Raw genomic sequence first — 19,429 nt, 5'->3', positions numbered from 1 at the left:
TTCTGCAGTTTTGCACAAACGCCTTACTGCGGCAGGAGTCACTTTCTCCGGCCGCTCTCTGCACTCGCTGCAGCTGCCTCCTCTCCCCCTCCCTCTCCTGTTGCTGCTTCAAACATGACACCGGCTTTGGGACTGACCAGAGAGATAGAGTTAACAGTAGTTAACAGTAGTTTCTCTCTATGGCGCTGGGACTGACCGGCTGATGATTGGCTGTTCTGCCTTAAGTCCCGCCTCTCTTGCTATGTTAGATTTATTGTTCAGCTCGTGCTGATGAGGCGGGATCTACCATAAAATTCCAAATAATATCCGGGCGTGTATTTGTCTCAATCACTTAACAGAACAGGCGTTTATTTGGGACAGGCGTTTAATTCCCTCCTCACAAAAATCCGGGATGAAAATGCCACAAACATCTCCAGCTTCTCTGGGAATTCTCTGGAAACGTAGAGCAACCAAAAACAATGTCTGTAATGTTCTCCGATGATTATAAACGTTGATTACTCCTGATACGCGATGAGTGATGTAGTCCATGACAGAACATTATAAAATATGATAATGTATAAAATAACATTTAAAAAAAAAAAGGAAAAAAAGTACAGTTGCAGTAGGCTTCTATTATAAATATTATATTATATTTTAATTAAACGAATCAAGACAGATGTCACATTTACATGTCAGGGTGTGGTTATTATAGACACAGATTTAATATTTAAGTGTCATTTGTCATCCCCCCCCCCCCCCCCCCCCCCCCCCCGACCCCCGACCCCCCGACCCCAAATTGTTCATTGTTCTTTTGCTCATTCGTGTCGATTACGTTTTAACGTTTAGGGGACGTGCTGTAATGAAATAAATGAAACATAATCCGGTGGTGGTGATGAAAACTACATTGAATGGCAGCCGCCATTTTGCCCAAACTTCATCTGCGCATACATCGCGCTTCCAACGAGATCCAGTTTTTTCTCGAGTAAGCAGGAAAAGGAGAACGCAAAAATGCCACCAAAGAAAAAGATAAAACCTATTGCAGGTCAGCAGACTATTTGAATTTTAGTAATTTATTTGGTGCTATTTATGTTGCTACAAAAATGCTGTTTGATTTGAATGTCATATGTCATGCCACTGTGACAGTTGTTTTACAATAAACTTTTCAGATTTGGAATTTTATTTGTTTAATTTCAGATACATTTTGAACATACATGAATATATCCGTTTATTATAACCATATCATACCACCATCAAAGGACGATTTTGAAAGATATTGATACAATGTTTACCCAAACGTCACACACGCACACACTGCACACAGCAGTTAACATTATTCTTCTGGAGTGGGTTGAACAGTGAACTAGCAAAGAAAAAAAAATCTGCTCTTTTTGATCGGTCTCGATGCGGTCTCGACTCCTTAAATACTCGGTCTCGACTTGGTCTTGCCACCTAAAAGACTCTGTCTTGACTCGGTCTCGGCTGCATTTAAAAACCTATGGTCTCGGTCTCGACTCGGTCTTGACCCTTTAAAGACTCGGTCTTGACTCGAACTCGACATATGCGGTCTTGTTCCAATCACTACTAAACATGCAGCGAGGCATTGCCAAACAAACACAGATTAATTCATCCTGAACGGACATAATAACAGCTAGTCTCGTGCCAGTACTCCAAAGCATGAAAACAAGAAATGACGGAACGGAGTTCGTTGAAAACCAGTGTGCACACTGGTTTCTGCCCCTCCCACACACCGCGCTGATTCGCTAGCACACCGCCAATCAGAGAATCCAATGGCTCAGACGTCCGACGGCCCACCTCTTCAGACTTTGCATGCTCAGTCGGATCCGACAATGTCCGCGCTGCTCCGAAAGCTTCTGACGCACCTGAACACACCAAACATATTTGTTCCGACCTCGTCCATGTCTCTCCAAACGCTTCAGACGTCCAGCGGTTGGGCCGGTGCGTGGGGGTCTTTAGTCTTGTCTTCCCCTGTCCTCGTTGCCAGAGTATTTCATTCGTCACTGTCTGTGCACCTCCAGTCTTCATTCATAGTCTTGCCAGAGCAACGTCAAGTTACCAAGTTTGTATTTCGAATTTCTGTTCTCCTCTGAGAAAGAGTGATCTTTTGTTTGTAATATTTTTGGTCAGCTTATTTTTAGAGCTAGATTTCTGTTTGTAGCCTTTTGCTTACCTCCCTGGGAGTGCAATTATTTTGTACCTTTTTCAGCCATAGCGCAGAGTAGTTAAGTTTTATAGTCATTTGATTTTCCTCGTTGTGAGAGATATTTTGTTGTTTAAAGTTTCATAAGATGTATCCTGCTAAGATCAGCGTAGACATTAGTTCTAGTTTTTTCCTCATGAGAGTGAATTTCTGTTCTTTCATTTTGGTTTGTGTTTTGCTTGCTCATAGACATAGAGAGTGTTCACAGTCTGCTTATTTTGTCACTCATTTTTACGAGAGGACAGATTGTCCGAAATAAAGCTTGCCTGAACCGTTCGCCTTTCTGCTTCTGAGTCCTCTTTCCAGTACCTGCCTGACAGTTTACAAGCATATGATAGCTTTGGTTAGCTAGATGTTAGTGTGTTAAGCCATTTTGCATGGGCTATTAGCATTAGCTTCACTAGATACTAGATTATTGTCTTTCTGTTAGCATTAGTAGTAACAGCTACATCAAAGGTATTGTAAAATGGCTAAAAGGCTTGTTTGGAGTTCTCTCCATTTTAAAATGAAAAGTGTTCCTGAGATTGCCTGTGTTTTCACCTCAGTTCAATAGAGGGAAATTGAACATATTCTGTGGTGGATATTGTGATCCTTGCACTTTGTTTGCTCCAGAGAATACAAGTGGAATGGTTTTATAGGGATATAAGAAATGGTTCAACATTTTGAAAATTACCTTTATTTGGTTTATTTCCAAAGATGAGCTAAGAAGATTTTATGCTGTGTGACAAGTATGCAGCTTGAGTCCAAACATTGTTAGGCTAGCTGTTTGAGATATTCAAGATGGTTAATGACATTATAATCTATTTACATCTCTGATTGGTTTCTTGAACTGCCAGAATGAGTCAGTTCTCTTTGGATATTTACCAGGAAAATAAAAAGAGCCAGTATGTCTGGAGACCGGATCGATGGAGCAGACGACCCTGCAGGCTCGATGAGCTTCAATGCATGTTGTTGTTGCTAAGCACCGGCAGGTGTACGGCACGAGGTGGATTATAGGACAATTTAGCAGTGCACAGTTTATATCCAATGCTACATTCGAAGCGATTTAGCAGTGTGTCCTTAATGTAGTGAGGTGTAAATCTAAAGTTTGAAGGCTGAGTGGAGGTGCACAGGAAATTTAAACATCAGACATGTTGGACACATTGCTTTTGTAGAGAGCTCTGTCAACAGTGACACTTCTGGACAGCATGAAAACAGCTGAATCTCTTCTTGTTCTCTTCTTTACAGTTAGCAAACACCAAGACTGCACCACAGCCAACATCTGGTAAAGTGTGGGACACACTACATGGCAGACCACATCACACAAGATACAGGGTACAAAGTGTATTTATTTATCAATCTATATCACAGGGTAGTGCCATGTAATGGAAGATTACAAGTCACAAAACAAACAAATATATCAATGGAATAATAAGTAAATCATAATGGTGAATTTTCGAGCATGAGTTCAGGAGTCTCACAGCCTGAGAATGAAGCTGCTCTGTAGTCTGATGGTACAGCAGCAGGTGCTTCTGTATCTTTTGTCAGAGGGCAGCAGGGTGAAGCTGAAGTCTTCTTCACTTTACTGCCACACAGGCCCCCACACTCGCTGCTTACATCTTTTTGCAAAAGCTACATTTACACTGCACACACTGAAAACACTTAGCCAGTGTTATAAGATCCATACACTCTGCTGGCCTTTTTGGAAGAGCTCACTTATGAGGGGATTATAACACTGTTTCAGTCTGGCCAAGTTTTTAAACTATATATGGACGTAGTTGTTTTGCATGTGGGGAGGTCATCCCTGACATTAGAGTGGATAAATCCCTGAGCTTCTGGCTTGTTTACATTTGTATCATCAGTGACCAGCTTATTTTAAGGGTAACCCATCATTGTCAATGTAATACTAACTTGCTGTGAGGTTGTTGCAGTTTCCCAAAGAGACAGGGATTATAACAGGAACACACAGATAGTTAAAGGAAGCTGCCCAATGACAGTGCTCTGCCTGAACTTATGCTATACTCCATTCAGTGGATATAATTATCTTTTGTTCTGTCTGTTATCAGGGTTGGTACAGTACTTCAGTAGCTATTATTCACTTCAGTGCCATTTTGTCCATCAGCGTATATTAATCCAATGTTTGAAGTGAAACTGGTGTTCCCACGAGCCTTGGGTTTATATCCACTAGTGCATTGCCCGTAGGAAGCATGTATTCCTATAGAAAAGTGGGAGGTTAAGTAGCGTTTTCATGGATGGCCAAATGAGGCTGTGTTTAAAGGTGGGACATCAGGGATATAATTGGCCGTCTTTTACTTCTTTTGATTTTAACATTATATTTTACCTTAAAAACTATTTACCTTGCTTTGCTTGGTGTCATTATTTTCAGCACAACCTCACATGTGTGACTGTACGATTATTGTTTCATTTTAATGTGGTTGTTTCGGAACAGCTTCGGTGATGATATGCTGGCTGTATGTATACTGGCCTAATCCTCCGGTCAGAGAAGACGCAACAACTTCTTCCTTTAGATGACTTTATTATCTTCTATCCAACTGATCAGGACACTGTAGTATTTGTATGTGTGTGTGTGTGGTTTGTGATGTCTGCAGAGGACAACAACAATAAACAATATTAATAACAATTAACCTACAATACAGTGGCATTAATAGAATAACATTAATTACAATAGACATGAGTAAGGTGTCATACTGCAAATCACCAATAGGGGTCAGTGTAAGATCATTAAACAACACTACAGCTTGGCGCAACAAGCCGGTCACGTGACCAAGCTAAACTGAGACAGCCCATGCAGCTACCGGTCTGGTCGATTTGACACGCTAGCATCAATATGATAGCAGCCTCAATGAAGGACAGCTACACCGCTAATAAACAGTCACAGAAGAAAATAAATGTATGGTAATTAACTGAGTTACATGTTGGGCCGTCTATGTGTCATGGGGTTCAGTAAGACATGCTAAATGGTAAGCGAACAAGCAAACCGAGTTTAGTAACCTGGTAATATTAATAGCTCTCATCACATATGAAATATAAACAATATCCACTCATCACGTAACTTACATCATCACCGACGCACACTGTTGCACAAAGGAATAAAGAAGAGCGCTGACGATCGGTGGAAGATAAACTCAACTAAACTGCACAGAAAGTTTTATCGAACACACTGCGCATGCGCAAACAGTCCATCAGTCTCTGCATGAAGCAGCTTGCTGTGACGTGAACTCCTCCTCCCAGCAGAGGATTCACAACAGTGGTGTATTAACACAATGGACCTAAAATCACAAAAAAACATAAAATCCGAGTAGGAAAAAGTGTGTTTTTTTTGCTTGCAAACACTTCCTGCTTGCTGACACTTTCATGACAAAAGCCCCTTTTTTACCGTTTCTTCCTGCACCAGACACAAAGCAAACGTGACGGCAATGTTCGTGAAAAGTTTGTTTTCCAGTTTGTTGTCTTGCGTATCTGGATTTCCTCAGATTGCAAACAGATTCGGTCTGGACTCATTCAGTTTCATTAATCCACAACAGTCAGTTTAGATGCACAGAACGGGACCGAACCACCAGCAAAATCCTGGTCCAGCTCGCGCCACTGCAGGTATAAATCCGCTTGTTTCTTAAAGTGTGTCGTGGGGGTGGGCTCTGCAGTGATTGGCTCTGGTGAGCACGTAGCTATGGTGGCTATGGTCAACAATGCTAGCGGAATTCATAAATCATTTATGAAATAATTTATTAACGGTATCAATGTAGTCCAAACAAGTCCGACGTTGCATACCCTTAAACCAAGCAGCAGCCATGTTGAAAATCTCAGGGTAGTGGGGGGTGTGGGTGTGTGGGTGTGTCTGGGTGTGTGTGGGTGTGTGGGTGTGCTGTGACACACTGTGTTAATGTTAAAATGTATGAAAATAAATGAGCTCATACAGCATCACAGAACATGTTGACAGAGGTAGGAGAGGTTGATTTTCATGGTGGATAAAAGGCACAGTGTCAGGCTGCAGCTTACAGCGAACGCAAGTAGGCGTTCGCCTTGTTTTACTTTCTTTCAGAACATCAACAGTCTCTTTCTGCCTTACTTTTGATTTTGCACCTTGTTCTACTCTACTTGTTCTATTTGACCTCCTTTCTCTCCATATCCCAAACTGTTACTAATATAGTTTCATTATTAAAATAGGTTCAGTGATATCATAAAACAGCAGGTCACAGTGACCAACTACAGCTGCTAACAAACATTACTAAACAATGAAGAAATATTACATTTGTTGGGGACTATGCTCAGCTGCAGATGAATCAACATTTGGTGCTCTTGTGAGTACTTGGGGTGGCATGTGGGATTCACTGCCCATCTTCATCAGAAAGATAACCATATAGGTCGACTGTGAAAGTAACTTGTTGCACGGGAGAGGCTAAATGCTCTGCCTCACATTCTACTTTTGGAGACTCTAGGATCTACAAGTAGCCCTGCATTCTGAGAGATTCTACTTTTGGAGACTCTAGGATCTACAAGTAGCCCTGCATTCTGAGAGTGTGGGGCAATAGGGTACTGTTAGGTCTTTGAGATAAGCTGGTGCCTGGCCATTCACGGCTTTGTATATGAGGAGGATTAGTTTCAATTCTAGTGCAGCCAGTGCAGGCTTGTGGGAGAAATCCATCCATCCATCCATTCATTGTCTGTAACCGCTTTATTCTTTTGATGGGGTCGCGGGGTTTTTTGCTGGAGTCGATCCTAGCTGTCTCTGGGTCGCCAGCTCATCGCAGGGCCCTCACTGATGCCAGAGGCTGTCATGCAAAGTCATGGCCAAACGCACATCAGGAGCAATTTGGGGTTCAGTATCTTCCTCAAGGTCACTTCAACATGCAGATCAGCCCCGCCTGGAGCCGGGATTTGAACCAGCAACCTTCTGATCACTAGCTGACCTGCTCTACCCGCTGAGCTACAGCCGCCTATGGGAGAAATAGGTCTTCTAAGAGTTATTGTCAGTACATGTGCAGCAGCATTCTGGATCAGCTGGAGATTTACTAGAGACTCATTGTGGCAGCCCAAGTCTAAAGTCTTTAAACTGGAAATGTGTAAATCACAGTCTCCATTCTCTCGACGTTTTGTGATTTGTCTGAAGTCTGAAATGAACTGGGAGAGAACGCTTTAAGGTTTTTCGGCACCTGCTGCGTGGAACAATGTGTGGACTATCAATATAAGTCTGGTTACCAAATCTAGCATTGATAACTAACTCAAAGTTTTGTGATCAGTTTGATTTGTGTTTTCAGCAAACTAAGTTTACTCAGTAACATTACAATTTACTACAAGTAGTGTAACATTGTTATCCATTTTCATATGCATACAACAGCACATGTGCCATGAGCTGTTTCCATCAGTTGAACACACTTGTAGCATCAAGTGATTGATTTCACAGTTCGTGAAAATCAAATTTGATTTCAGAATATCATGTAATGAGTCTTTCAGTGCCACACTTCACTTAGAGCTCTATTTTTATACTAAGCTCCAAACCAGTACTTAAATGCACTTGGAGCTAAGCATGGAACTTCCAATTGGAAATCAAGACCAACGCCTAACCCTTCACAGCATAGCACACAGTAAAGTCTGTTAGCAAGTGTATCACCCAAAACACAATCAAACATTTCAACCACTCTATTCCAACAACATGACTTGCCACATAGAAAAGGAGAAAGCTGTGGTTCTTCACCCTACTCTAAGACTAAAATTAGTCAAACTGACTCTGTCTCTACAAAACACATGGCGTGCTGGATTGTGTTAATCTGCTGAGCAAGCATTTTAAGCATGGGAGGTCTAAGCTAATCATATTGTCTCTGATCCAGCCAGACAATTATCAGTTGGGGGGGGTCACAGGTTTTTCAGGGGTTTTCATAAATGTGACATTTTTTAGTGTATAATTCCCACTCTAAAACAAATCAGAGTATAATCCAATTATGACATAATGCCATTGCAGTATATCTCATAACCAAGGGGCTTTTTAGCAAAAAGGCACAAATATGGAAACACAAATTAATTAATTTCAACAGTACCACTGGACTGCAGGAGCTACTCTTTGTTCATGTGCTATCAGATCAGAGCTGTATGTCATGTGGCACTTCCCTGATGTCACCACCTGATGTCGTCGCCTGGGGTTGCTTAAAGCTTGGCCCTTGAGTCTAATGTTAGTTGACATGCTACTGTTGACAGAAACTTAAAATCTAACCCCTAATTGAAGTTGAAGAACAGAAGAACAAAAAACACGTGCTGGCAGCGTCTCCCCTCTCATCCCAACTTGATTAACCTGCATGCAATTGTTGCATGCCACTTATCTCCATTTTGTTAATGTCTGCTTGAATGCACTCCACTGGGAATCACGTGTTCGCTGTTTATTCATGTGTATCAATATTGAAAGTGTCACAAATCCAAATTGCACCAAATTTTACACAACACCTCCTGGGTCATTAGCAAGTTCTTGAGAGATGCGAATAACAGACAGACATAGTTAGATAATAACTGCAACAATAGTCTGATTAGCTAAAACGTGCTGGACTCTCCCCTCGGCTGCTCGTGAACTTCTACAGGGCCACCATTGAAAGCATCCTCTGCCTCAGTGTGACAGTGTGGTATGGCAGCTGCACGGCACTGGAGAGAAAACAACTGGCACGGGTGGTAAGAACTGCTCAGGGCATTGTGGGCTGCCCCCTTCCAGACCTGGACTCTATATACGCAAGCCGGATCATGAAGAGGGCCAGATCCATCGCCATGGACCCCAGCCACCCGGGCCACAGACTGTTTGTACCGCTACCATCAGGCAAGCGGTACAGAAACATACGGACTACAACAAACAGGCTAAGGGACAGCTTCTTCCCCAGAGCTGTCAGAGCCATCACCCCCTGCAGCCTCCCTCATACCCCTCACACACCTCACCACCCCTCAGACACTCACACACAGACACCTCCCCCAACAGCAATACACATACACCCATCTCCCCCTGCAGCCACACAAGGGCATACAAACACACACACACCCCAACAGTCACACACACTTTCCCTCCCATGCTGCCACACCCCAGCATCCCCACCATGAACAAGAGACAATCACCTGCACTCGCACTTGCCACCTTCACCCTGTTCTGCTGCTCTGCTGTACTGTACTGTACTTCTACTACATCTCGTATTGTATAGTACCTATAGCATTCCTACAGCACTCCACAGTATTTCATTGCATTCTTGTTGTATCGTATAGTATTTTATTGCATCTTATAGTATTTTATTGCATCTTATTGCACTTTTATCGTAATTTATAATATTTTATTTTATTTTATTTTATTTTATTGTATTCTCTTGCACATGGGAGCTGCAAAGCCAATTTCATTGAACATGTTCAGTGACAATAAAGACAATCTTAATCTTAATCTTAATCTTAATTAATTATCCAGTTGTCTCTGTTGAATACAGATGTTGATGTTAGCTGTCCGACATGGCAAAATTGTTGTGGCGAGGTCTGGCCCACATCAGATATGTTCATCAGGTCCACGTACCATGTGGAATGAAGGTACTTGGGCAGTCCATAGCATGGCCAGATGTCAGCCAAGAGTGATTTGAATAAACCAGATATGGCCAGAGTCTGGGCCAGATCCAGCCCACCATATTAGAATGACCCTTGGCACAAATTTGGGCCAGTTTAGGCCATAGCATTGCCAGGAGCAAACCGTCCAAATGCCATCAGTCCACACAGTATGTGGCCTGGATAAGGGTGTCTGGTAAATATTGCTATATGGGCTGGAACTCTACTATGAATTAATGAAATACTGCTAAAATATATATTATTTCCACTTTCCACTTGATTATTTTTGATGTCTGTGCAAATTTTAAGGCATGGGCGCTGAGCGACTAGCATGCGAGCTAGCTTAGGATGCTGCTGCACGGGACTCAAGTTGGTGCTAATGTTAGCAGAGCTTTTATATCAAGAGAAACATCATTGATCGCCTCTCAGAGAAGTCTCTAGAGATTGGAAAACTGATTGTGGTTCTGAGTTAGACAAAGTACATTTTGTAGTAGATTCATAATCTGAGGAAGTTTGGCATGTCACCTGAGATCCTCAGGAACTTCTACCGCTGCATTGTTGAGAGCATTTTGACCAAATGTATCACCGTCTGGTACGGCAGCCCTTCTGCTTTGGATTGCAAACACCTGCAGATAGTGCTAAAGACTGCAGAGAAGATCACCAGAACTCCACTGCTCTCTCTGCAGAGCATCTACCACCACAGAGTCCACAGGACAGTAGCCTCCATCCTCAAAGACCCTACCCACCCCCAGCACGGACGGTTCACACTTCTACTCTAAGGTCAAAGGTACCGAAGTGTTAACTCAAGGACCACCAGACTAAAGAACTCTTTCTTCCCCATTGCCATCAGACTCCTAAACAACATAATATGAGTTTATTCTTCCTCTTAACTGTCCTGCCTGTTTACATTTTTGCACATGCATAACTGCACAGTTTTCAGATTTGCATGGTTTTATTATTGATATTATTGTTGCAGCTTTTTCTTATTTATCACATGTGCCATGTGTTAAAATTGTATATTTCAGATACGTATATTTCTTTATTACTCAGTTGGCATTCTGTGGACAGCAAAGTAAGAATTTCATTGCGTAATTGAGAACATTTTTCTTAACTGTGTATATGACAATAAACCCTTCGAACATTGACATAGACACATTACTGCTGGTTATATTTGTTTTCTATTATGTGCCATGTTTTGTGCATTTTGTTTCACTGCATGTTTTATCAATCTATTTTAATGTATGCTGTGGAATTTCTTCAGTTATGATTGTTATGGTTATTATTGGAGTGTATTTTCTTCGATTTGAGTAGATTACATGCATGCCTTTGGAATGGTCGATTATGATTTTAGGCATGCATCCTTTGACTGACAGCTGTGTAGCAGCTGATTTTCTGCATTGTGTTATCAGTGTTGGGAAGATTACTTTGGAAATGTAGTTGGTTACAATTACAAGTTACCCTGTTGAAAATGTAATAGTAGTGTAACTATTTCAATTACTTTCTCAAAGTAATGTAACTAATTACATTTGATTACATTATGATTACTTTTCTTAATTTTGAATGAAATCTCTCAATTGTTAACCATTTTCACATTTTAAGACCTATAGTGTGATAAACCTTTCAGTTCAAAGGTTTAACCATATATTATGAGTCTAACCTTAGGCCTGTGCTGCAAAGGAGGCTCACTTCCTCACTAAATGGAGCGACAACGGGCTGATTACAGCCAAGAGGAGCAGGTTGTTTTAATGGAGAGAGTATGAGCGATACAAAAAAGCCTGATCACAGCCTGAAGCAACAGTGTTGCTGCAAATATGACAAGAGGAGGCTGATTTTAATTTCTGACATCTCTACATTGAGCTGCTTTTAAATATGAAGCTTTAGAGCAACAACAACTGTTGTTTTAAACTGTGTTTTATATTGTTTTCATATATTTCACTGATCGCAATTATAAAATGCCAGTGTGTGTTTTATTGAAAGCGAGGCTGGTGTGCGTATGAAAATAGGTTACAGTGGGTTTTTTAGGTGCTGTAGGTACAAGCAAATCTAATGTTGTCTCTGTACAATGACCTTTTTAAAAGTGAGAAAACAGAGTAGACCTACTCAAAATGTGCGTTTGGACAACACATAACAGGCGAAACAATTAATTTATTCATGGCCACATTAAGTTAAATTATCTGTCCTGCTGCGAGCGCACAACTTCTTTCAGTGGTGAGTGACTGTATATAAAAGTAAATAGGCTATAGCCTAATAAATGACCTCCTGACGCGAGTCGGATCAACAGCTGAGCAGCGTATCCCCTCAGATGAACATCTGTAGGCGGAGACGCTCAGAGAGAAAGCAAACAGCAGCGGATCAGCGCGATCTCTCCCTCCGTACAAATGCTCTGTTCTGATCCAGCTCCACTGGACTTTCAAAGTAAAGGTCACGCCAGCTGTAAATGAGTTAAATAGTGAAACAGTTGATTTTATGATTAAACAATGAACAGAACCTGGTCGGGACCAGGTTATGAGCTAAGCATAAGTTACCATGGTGATCTAGTCGGGTTAAAAGAGAGCCACCTTTGTAATACAGGGAAGCCTGGCTTCTGTCTGTATTAAGTGTTTTTTGTATTTCCAGCACAGGAACATCTTGTGCGCCGCCGACACTGTTGCTGCTGAGTCTGACTGCCGCCGTACGGTTTGTCGGTTGAGTCGAATGGCACATGACCAGAGAGCCAATCACAAGCGTCAGTTTTTTGAAGGAGGATGTTGATATGAAAAAAACTAAAAACAAACATGAATCCAGGGGGGCGAAAAACTATTTGATAAATCCGAGCTTTTGCGGCGATTTTTCAAATGTAACTTAAGTTGTAATCATTGAAATTTCCAAAAGCAACTGTAATTTAATTACATATTTTCTCCCAGTAATTTAACGGATTACAATTACGTAAATTTTGTAATTAAATTACGTAACGTCGTTACATGTTATTCGTTACTCCCCAACACTGTGTGTTATGTAGTAAGGAAGTGAGACGCACACTGGGGTTGAGCATCAATGGGAGTTTAATCCTCAGAATGAAGAAAAAAAAACAGGCGTCACACACTCAGAGCCACCCTGCAACTCTCCACCGCTCTACAAAAAAAAATTTTTAAATTCACATAACCACAATAAAATGTCACATTACATATGAAATAATGCAATTATTACACAGCTATAGCATGCAGAGCACAACCTCACGACATCAGCATGAAAAGGAGAGAAACAGAGGAAAAAAACGGTTCAGCTAGCGTAAGGCTAAGTTAACTAACTCTGCATGAATAACTCAGTTTAAGATTCAATTTACAAGTTATTGATCAATGGAGGCTTGACCAAAAGCTTCATTAGCATGTTACATTACAGCATATATCGACATATTGTGATTTTGAACGGAAAAAAATATATAATAAACAAGACAATGGAGAGAGCGCCTCATAAAGTGACTCACCAGCTCCGAGCACACACAGCTCTATGACACTAGGTGGTGCAACGCTAAAACAACACCCCAGGGGAACAAAGGGGATACAATTGAAAATCACTGTAGGAACCTTTCTTTTTTCTTTTTTTACAGGAGGAAAAAATCATTTTGGGGAATTTCACAACACAAGAGAAAGATTTTAGGGAAAATAAATAAACAAAACACAATAAGAAATTTTGACTTGGCTACAGCTGCACTCGCCAATCAGCTGTTACAGCAGGCCCACAGAATGATTGATAAGCAGGCCAGGTAGCCGGATGCAGGCGTGCTTTTTCGAATCAGATTCTGACACACTGAGTGTTGCTGGGAGTGATTCAGCCGAGGTGGAGGTCGGACGAGGGATGGGAGCAGCACAAGCAGCAGTGAGATCTTAAGGCCCCCACACACCGCCCAGACTCAAACCAACAGCCAACTGCCTTTATCTGACCACTCTGTTGCCTCTTGTCTGACCTGTTCGGCAGAAAAGTTGCATTGAACACACCGCTTCTATGTGCTGCCTGCTCCACCGTAGCGTGTACGTTCTGCGCTTGCGCGTAATGCAATAAGAGGGTGGCGCTACTGCCCCTCCCACACACCACGCTGATTCATTGGCACACCACCAATCAGAATGGTCATACAGCTAGCACACAACCAATCAGAGAATCCAATGGGTTAGACGGCCAACAGCCAACCTTCTCAGACTTCGCATGTTGAATCGGAGGAGACAATGTCCGCGCAGCTCCGAAAGCTTCCAGCGCAGCTGAAGACACCGAACAGATTTGTTCCTGAACTCGTCCCTGTCTTCCCAAACGCTTCAGACGTCCAACGGTTGGGCCAGAGTGTTCCTGCCTTTAAGGCTTAACAGAGTGGAAGACGGCTCGCGGTGGCGGAAGAGGCGGCGCTAACACTGCAGGAGGACAAAGACTGGAGCATGGTCGTAAGCTCTCGGACTGTTAAATTTTAACATTGTTCCTAATTCTGCTTTTAAAAGGAAATTCCCCCCATCTAAAGAAAGGACATTGCCCTAACCAGTTGTTTTTCCTATCTGGTTCTTGCTCAATAAATGTTTTCTGTGCAATATTGTGTTTGGGTTATTGAGTACTGCTCACCCTTGAAAAAAAAAGAACTTACATCATGGAATTTGGTGGTTTGTGGTTATCACGTGGACATTGTAAAGAAAGAAAATCACCCTTATTACATATTACATGGACATATTATAATTGTGAACCATCGGTGGAGCAACACTCTGAATTTACACCAGTTTCACTGCCCAGACAGACAGACAGACTTGGACCAATGGGGAATTCCAGCGTGGACTTAAACCTTGCTTATTTATGCTCACAAACACACTGTTGCTGTTAAATGAGACATCCTGTCTCCTGTGGAAGTAATTAGTGTGGTTTCCTCACAGACAACCAGGCCCACTGACAGCACAGCAGAGAAAAGGGTTGCCTGCTGGCTTGGTCCTCTTTGAGATGTCCCTGTGGACTCTGATCATACACATCGGCCTCGTCTTCAAATGTTAAAAAACATCACATTAATCCTTTTGCTGTGACAGATGTGCACACTAGCCTCTTTGCTCTGAACTCTGTAAGTCCCACAGGTCATAAATTAAGGGACCATGATGCCACAGTTTTATTGCCCAACACTGTGAACTAACACCTTCTATTCTCCCCTGCTGCCCTGAGCTCTTTGTCTCAGTCTTCTGTTGTTGCAATTATAGACCCAAGATTGAATGAGCCTACTCATAAACACTCGACCTGCATTGTGTGGCAGAGAGCTGAATTTTATAGGGTATATTTTGTTATCATTTAGTCTGACATGTCCGGAGGGAAGAGAGGGGCAGGAAGGACAACAGAGAAGGGACTAATGGAGGAAGGATGACTGCAAACTTCAGGATGTCTGGAATGAATTCCTAGTTTTATGAAGAACATTTTTATTCACAGCCTTATGCCTCTTTTGTTCGTGCAGGAGGTGCCCGTGTGTGTGTGTGTCATCATTCTACACATGGTATTGAAACTGTAGTGAAACGCTGGTATGATGTGGATATGACTGTCTGCCAGTCGTTTCAGGTCTGTTTTTGCAGAAGACTCCATGCATGTCAAAAATGGCGAGACTGAACTTAGATGTTACGCCGCTGCAGCCGCTCTTGACATATGTATAAGTCGTGCTACTCAAACTGTGAACATAGACGTCAAAGTAAAAAGCAAGAAGTTCCGCCATGCACAAGTACTGCTCAGCAGTACTGCTTAGCAGTCAACATTGCAGGTCGGAATTTCCTTGTCAAGATTCCCACCTCTAATCTTCAAGGTCTGTTGATAATAAATGTTCCAGCCACAAGCCTGATACAAACTGTGATCTAGAATTACAGCCTACCCCTTCACCATTTATCTTGCTGGGCAGCTGGATTGTGAGATCATGTGATTATATCATCTTGCAAATACCATAAGGCAAGGCCTGTGGCCAAACATACAGTGGTTAAACCAATCAACACCCTTTAGGCCCTACTTGCAGCTACAAGAGTGGTTTAGATGTGATGGCCAGCAAAAAACAGTGGCGGCTCCTCAAGAGGTTAGCGTAGCTGTGTACTGAACCCCACATGACATGGTCCAAAAAAAATTCAATTGTGGCCACAATATAGCTATAACGTGCGCATGAAATACTAATTCATGGCCAAAAAATACTAATTTGTGGCCACGAAATAAGTATAATGTGTGCATGAAATACTAATTTGTGGCCACGAAGTAGGTTTAATATAGCTGAGAGTCTGACACACATGATGCTACTTTCAAAGGAGATGGTCGGTGAAAGGCACTGCCTAAATGCGGGATAACAAGATATTGACTAGAACAGAATAAGAAAAGACATTCACCTTAAAGACATCACGTAGGCTATTGCAGTTTCTAGGGAAGGTGCGCTCGATTTGCTTACCCAGCTGTCCAGGAATTATATTATTATTAATAATTAGTATTTTATGCGCACATTATACCTACTTTGTGGCTACAAATAAGTATTTTTTGGGCACGAATTAGCATTTTGTGACCATGAATTAGTATTTCGTGCGCATGTTATAGCTATATTGTGGCAACAATTTAATTTTTTGTTTTTTTTGTTTTTTTTATCGCCTCTCAACTGACTTCATTTAGAGTTTGATTCACTAACTGGCTACTATGTATCATAACCGATGGTGATGGACAGATTGTTCTTCCAATCACCTACCATGTATTTTTGAAAGTGATGGCCCTTTTCCAAATCGTTTCTAGTGGCTATTTCCAGATGGATTTGTGAAACAAACCATCTGACATGTTGGCTTATCTCCCCATCGATGCTTCCATTGTTGTGTGATGTCAGACAGCTGCTCCCCTTAAGAAGTCAGGGTGGATGGATGTGCCACAAATTTACAAGTGGGAATTCTGACTGAAATTCTGAAGTTTCAGATCAGTGGTCCTTTCGAGTTTTCGAGTTCTCTGGAATGCATCTTTAGCCTTGTTCACATTTGCTGCCTACAGAAATGCACGACACAAATCAAACCATTTAGCCGGATCAACAATCAGTTCAAAGTTGAAAAATGAAACTTTAATAATCTTTTGACTTAATTTCATTTTTAACAGAAAGTAAATTGGCACTGCAGTCTGCATGGGCTAGAAGGAGGAACAAAGAGATTTATACAACAGTTATCACTTTACTAACAACTTTCCAAATTAACAAGTAGTTGATCCACAAATCATGGTGTTGCTGACTTCTGGAACACCACCCTCCTTCACTTTTCTCAATTCCAGAGTTTGAATTAGCAGCATGTTGAGACCACAAAAAAACCTGCCTATCCTTTACAAAGGCTCCATTGTGCTTTAAGATTTCAAATGTCATCATATTTCAGCATGTAACTACTGGTTGTCTCTGTACAGAAAGTCTGGAAAATGATAGAGTGCAGCAGAGTGACACATAGGCAGTCCCTCTTTGGTCTGAGGCCAGCACAAACACTGCAGCTGTTCCATGTCAGCCTATCTGCTTTATGTTTTCCTTCAAACATCGTATCCAATGGAAGTTTACATGTTCACAGCTGACCTGTCCAAAAGCTAGAGAAACGAGATTAGGCTGAATTACGTCTAACAATGTGCATGAACCTTTGCACGTTCATTCCCCCACACACCCTGTAACCTGCAACATGACAGCAGTCCACATGAAAGTGACTTTGCAGCACAATGTGTAGTATTGTCTGAGGGCAGAGTCACTGAGAGGCTCCGGTTACACCTGTCAAGACGGCAGCATTTCCACAGAAACACAGGAGAGGGGCTGGTTAATTAAACCCTTTGTGACCTGGAGCTCAACTTTTAAGATACAACAAAGACACAAACAAGTCTGCATCCTAAATCAATATTACATTTTGGGAAATATACAAATTTCTTCACTTGTTTGGAACTGAGGCTGTCCTCAGAAAATGCCCATGGGCCGAAAAATTAAAGCAGCTTTTTACCAGGTATATTCAAGTTTCTTGTTATACAGAGACATTTTTAGTAATTATTTCAGCTGAAAGGAGGAAGTGAGAAGTTGTACTGCAAAGAGTGAAAGTATGTAGGGCCGAGGTAGGGGATGGATGGGCAGGTTATAAAAGCACAGGACTTGAATACAGGAGACCCATATTTGTATATACTGTGTAAACAGTGTGTTTCAACAGCTGCTACAAGTTGGCACACTTCAGACACAGAAGAAGACAGGCTGGTACAGTGATGCTGCTACAAATTGACACTTTTTACAGGGAGAGAAAATGTAATGTATTGCAATTAATACCAAAATACAAGTAATAATGACATTAATTATAAAGTTTCGCCAAACTCAACAACCACTAACATCCTCCAAGTTCTTCAATGTGGCCTTGTGGTCTAAGAAGTTGGATCTCATCCTGTCCTCAATTCATTATTGGTGCATTCACAGTCACACCTGTAGTTACAGATGTCCACCTGTGATGAGATCATCTGAGACACATGGTAATACCAGATTTAAAAAGCATCTGCATCTCAAAGTTTTATTCTCAAACTGGTGTCAGTCTTCGCAATGTGTTGGTTTGTAGGAACCACAGAAAATGGAGGATTTACACTGGATTAGGATCTTTGATGAACTCTACAATTACCACAAATTGCAAGATTTTCCCAGGAAAGACTAAAAGCCTGTAAATACAGCATCAACATTAAATCTACAGCGACTGCTGCAGCTGTTACCTCTGTGAAACCTGGACATCGACTTCTCTCAGATGCTACACTATAATCCCAATGTTGCACGTGTGTCGATCTTGGCCACCTCCTTTGTTTTCTGTCTCTCTTCTTTCACCCCACCCTGCCCCCCTCCTCAAGCAGAAACACATGTACAGGTATTATGAGGTGTTGAACAACCTCACACTATGCATATAATTATCTGTAACAGCTCACAGATGGCCAATTGCTCTGCCACATCAACATGCTGTATAATACAGTTTCAGTGCACACACACACACACACACACACACACACACACACACTCTCTCTCTCACACTCACACACACACCTGCTGTTTCATGGCCTTTAATTTTCCATGTCGCAACGTAAGAGCTGTACAGAGAAACAGCAAACATTTCTTTTAAATCAATTAATTGTTACAGAAAAAACAAACAAACAAAATATTTACACACTTTAGCTAATGTCAGTCAAACCAACAACAAATGCACAACAGATTTCATACCTTGTTCACTCTCTGGAGACACTAAACAGTACGATAAAATCTTTTTTGACGCTTCTCCGTTCATCCGTCTTCTGCTGTTAACTGACGGAGCGCACCGTAAAGCTCGCAAACATGGCACAGTAACGTCCGGATTTTTCTTTCAAAATAAATGTACATTTCAAAATAAAATGTCAAAAATACATACAAATATAAAAAACTGATAAAATCAAAGGCAACACAAAGAATACTAAATTAGAGTCCTTTACACTCCCACCAAATCATGAGTGATTAACAGAACAGCACAATGTTCACTAAATTACGAATGATTTCTACATCTTCAGTGAAACCAACAGGTAAATATAGTTATATTAAACAGTATGCATAAACACATTTTTAAATGTATGAAATAGAACCAGGGACTATTAGTTTGGATTATTGAAGACCAAAAGAAAGGGTGCACTTTAAGAAGCTTCCAGCAGCAAAACCAGTTTTTGAACTGGCCGCTCTATTACAGTAGCCTT

The 19,429-nt window shown here is 41.5% G+C and overlaps 1 protein-coding gene across 1 annotated transcript in view; it reads right to left on the bottom strand.

Moving 5' to 3' along the window:
- The window catches only part of LOC115575590 (uncharacterized), a 59,648-nt gene extending 40,639 nt beyond the window's left edge, over positions 1-19,009 (bottom strand). Inside the window, exon 1 of the mRNA XM_030407786.1 lies at positions 18,930-19,009. Coding sequence (XP_030263646.1) covers positions 18,930-18,993 — 64 coding nt within the window. The 5' untranslated portion in view covers positions 18,994-19,009. The remainder of the gene's footprint in view (positions 1-18,929) is intronic.
- Positions 19,010-19,429: the final 420 nt, after the last annotated feature.

Source organism: Sparus aurata, chromosome 23 (genome assembly GCF_900880675.1).
Source record: "Sparus aurata chromosome 23, fSpaAur1.1, whole genome shotgun sequence".
Taxonomy (NCBI): Eukaryota; Metazoa; Chordata; class Actinopteri; order Spariformes; family Sparidae; genus Sparus; species Sparus aurata.
Note: the sequence above shows the minus strand (reverse complement) of the source record. Positions and strands in the feature narration are given on the sequence as shown.